The 1,905-nt window shown below is 49.6% G+C and overlaps 2 protein-coding genes across 2 annotated transcripts in view; one reads left to right on the forward strand and one right to left on the reverse strand.

The window, feature by feature from the left end:
• T265_08765 (hypothetical protein) overlaps positions 1-185 on the forward strand; it is a gene marked incomplete at both ends in the record, with an annotated part of 9,919 nt that extends 9,734 nt beyond the window's left edge. Inside the window, one exon of the mRNA XM_009174657.1 lies at positions 48-185. Within this exon, the coding sequence (XP_009172921.1) occupies positions 48-185 (138 nt within the window). The remainder of the gene's footprint in view (positions 1-47) is intronic.
• Positions 1-1,905, reverse strand: part of T265_08766 (hypothetical protein) — a gene marked incomplete at both ends in the record, with an annotated part of 56,009 nt that overhangs the window by 29,479 nt on the left and 24,625 nt on the right. The window lies entirely within an intron of this gene.

Genomic DNA, 1,905 nt, shown 5'->3' on the forward strand with positions numbered 1-1,905 from the left:
TATTTCTTCGAGATTTAAGTAGTGCCACCGTTCGGTCTGATATCCAGTGCTTGAGTGCGCCTGGTTGGGTCGTGCCACAGGCAAAATTCCCAGCACTATGCAAAGAGGTGGCAATCTCGTCCCAGTATGGGTTCACATCTGATGGTGGAGCACTTGGAAGAGACTTTAGAAGACGATTCTTGTAAGTTCGTCTGACATCCGGGTATGCCAGTCGTTCAGTTGCCATGCGATTTGTCCGCACCTTACGCGGCCCCGGGAAACGTAGGGCGAAGCGACTCCGGACGAGCGCGTGATCAGAGTCCACAAATGTGTTCCAAAACGACACCGTTCCAAAGCGACACGTTACCCGCTCGCAGTTTGCGCCACTCTGGGGGGGGGGGCACTGAGAACGAAACTCGTCTCGGTAATGTTTTGAGATGCGAAGCGCATGTCCAAACCACTGTGGTTGAAGATGGTGGACGTTTATCGCGACCGAATTACCTGCTGCGCAACCGAACATCCACATTTTGATTCACCATTATCATTGACAGCATGACTAATGCTTCGCTCCGGTAATTTTTAATTACGAATCCGTTGACGCCACCTGACGCTGGCGATGCTTCTGAGATATCGGTGGTCAAAAAGCTGAAGACGTTCCACATCTGTTTGCAGAGGCTGCCTCGCAACCATAAAACAATTCGGTTCTTACTATGTCCCAGTATACACGACCCATGAGTCCCAGTGATATGCCTTTTTGACACCACAAAAGACGTACATTAACAAACATGATTCGGGCATTCGAGATCAACCGCCTGACTTCAGCACATAAACTTCCGTCAGAGCTAGTACAACTACCGAGAAACGTGTAATTCTCTACAAACCCGTATCTATCCTTTAGTTGCAACGGGCATGTTGAGAAATCGCACGTTGAGGCACGACTCTGCATTTTGAAGATGTAAAAGATGGTTCCTCAACGGAGACTGCACGCACTCCAGATCGGAAGGGTTCTCACCAACAACGGCTTGAACACCGGGGTTTTGAAGACTTCCAGCGTCCACCTTATTAATTCATGGACGACGAGGCGCGAATTTGCTGACCGGAAGGTTCGTGGTTCGAATCCGACCTCCGCCACTCGACTTCCCCTGTCTAGGCTTGGGCAACCTGGCAGTACCCTAGCCCTCGTGCTTCCTTCGGGTGGCATGGCAGTTAGGCACTGGAAGGGTGCTACAGCTGAACGCTTCCTTTATTTCTTTCGACGACGAGGTTGAACAAGAACGGGGAGTGGACATCTTCATTGGGCGCCACTTTGTGAAAGGGGGGCTCTGAAGCAGTTCATCGCACACCCTTACATGCTCCGAAGTATATGAATATGGGGACCGGAGTATGTTCACAAACTCCTGGAACATCCCTTGTTGGGGGAGTTAGTTAGTTAGAAGCAGTCACCATCAACACCACTGGTAGCAACACCACTGCCCAACTGCCGCACAGCTATGTCCAAAAAAACACGCCTGCATTGGGTTAACCGACTGATTCAAACATACTTCAAGTATTGCTTCAAGCTGACCGTTCTAATCTCAGTAGAAGCTTGCTGACATCACACACCATCACGCGCGGTCAAAAAGCTCATCTTTTTATCATATTAGGGGGGCGAGATGGTTCAGTGGTTAGAGCACGAATTTACTGACCGGAAGGCCCCTGGTTCGAAACCGACCTCTGACTCTTGCCTTCCGCTGTCTAGGCTTGGGCAACCTGGTGGTATCCCAGCCCTCGTACTTCCTTTGGGTGGCATGGCAGCCGGTCACCAAATGTGTTACAGCTGAACGATTATTAAATCATTTAAGAAGGGCTTGGTAAACAATCGGTAGTTTTTATTTTTATTTGGGCAACGTTTCGTTTTTGACACAAAAGCTTCATCAGGCCAAGTGA

The sequence above is a fragment of the Opisthorchis viverrini genome (assembly GCF_000715545.1).
Source record: "Opisthorchis viverrini unplaced genomic scaffold opera_v5_234, whole genome shotgun sequence".
In the NCBI taxonomy this organism is placed as follows: Eukaryota; Metazoa; Platyhelminthes; class Trematoda; order Opisthorchiida; family Opisthorchiidae; genus Opisthorchis; species Opisthorchis viverrini.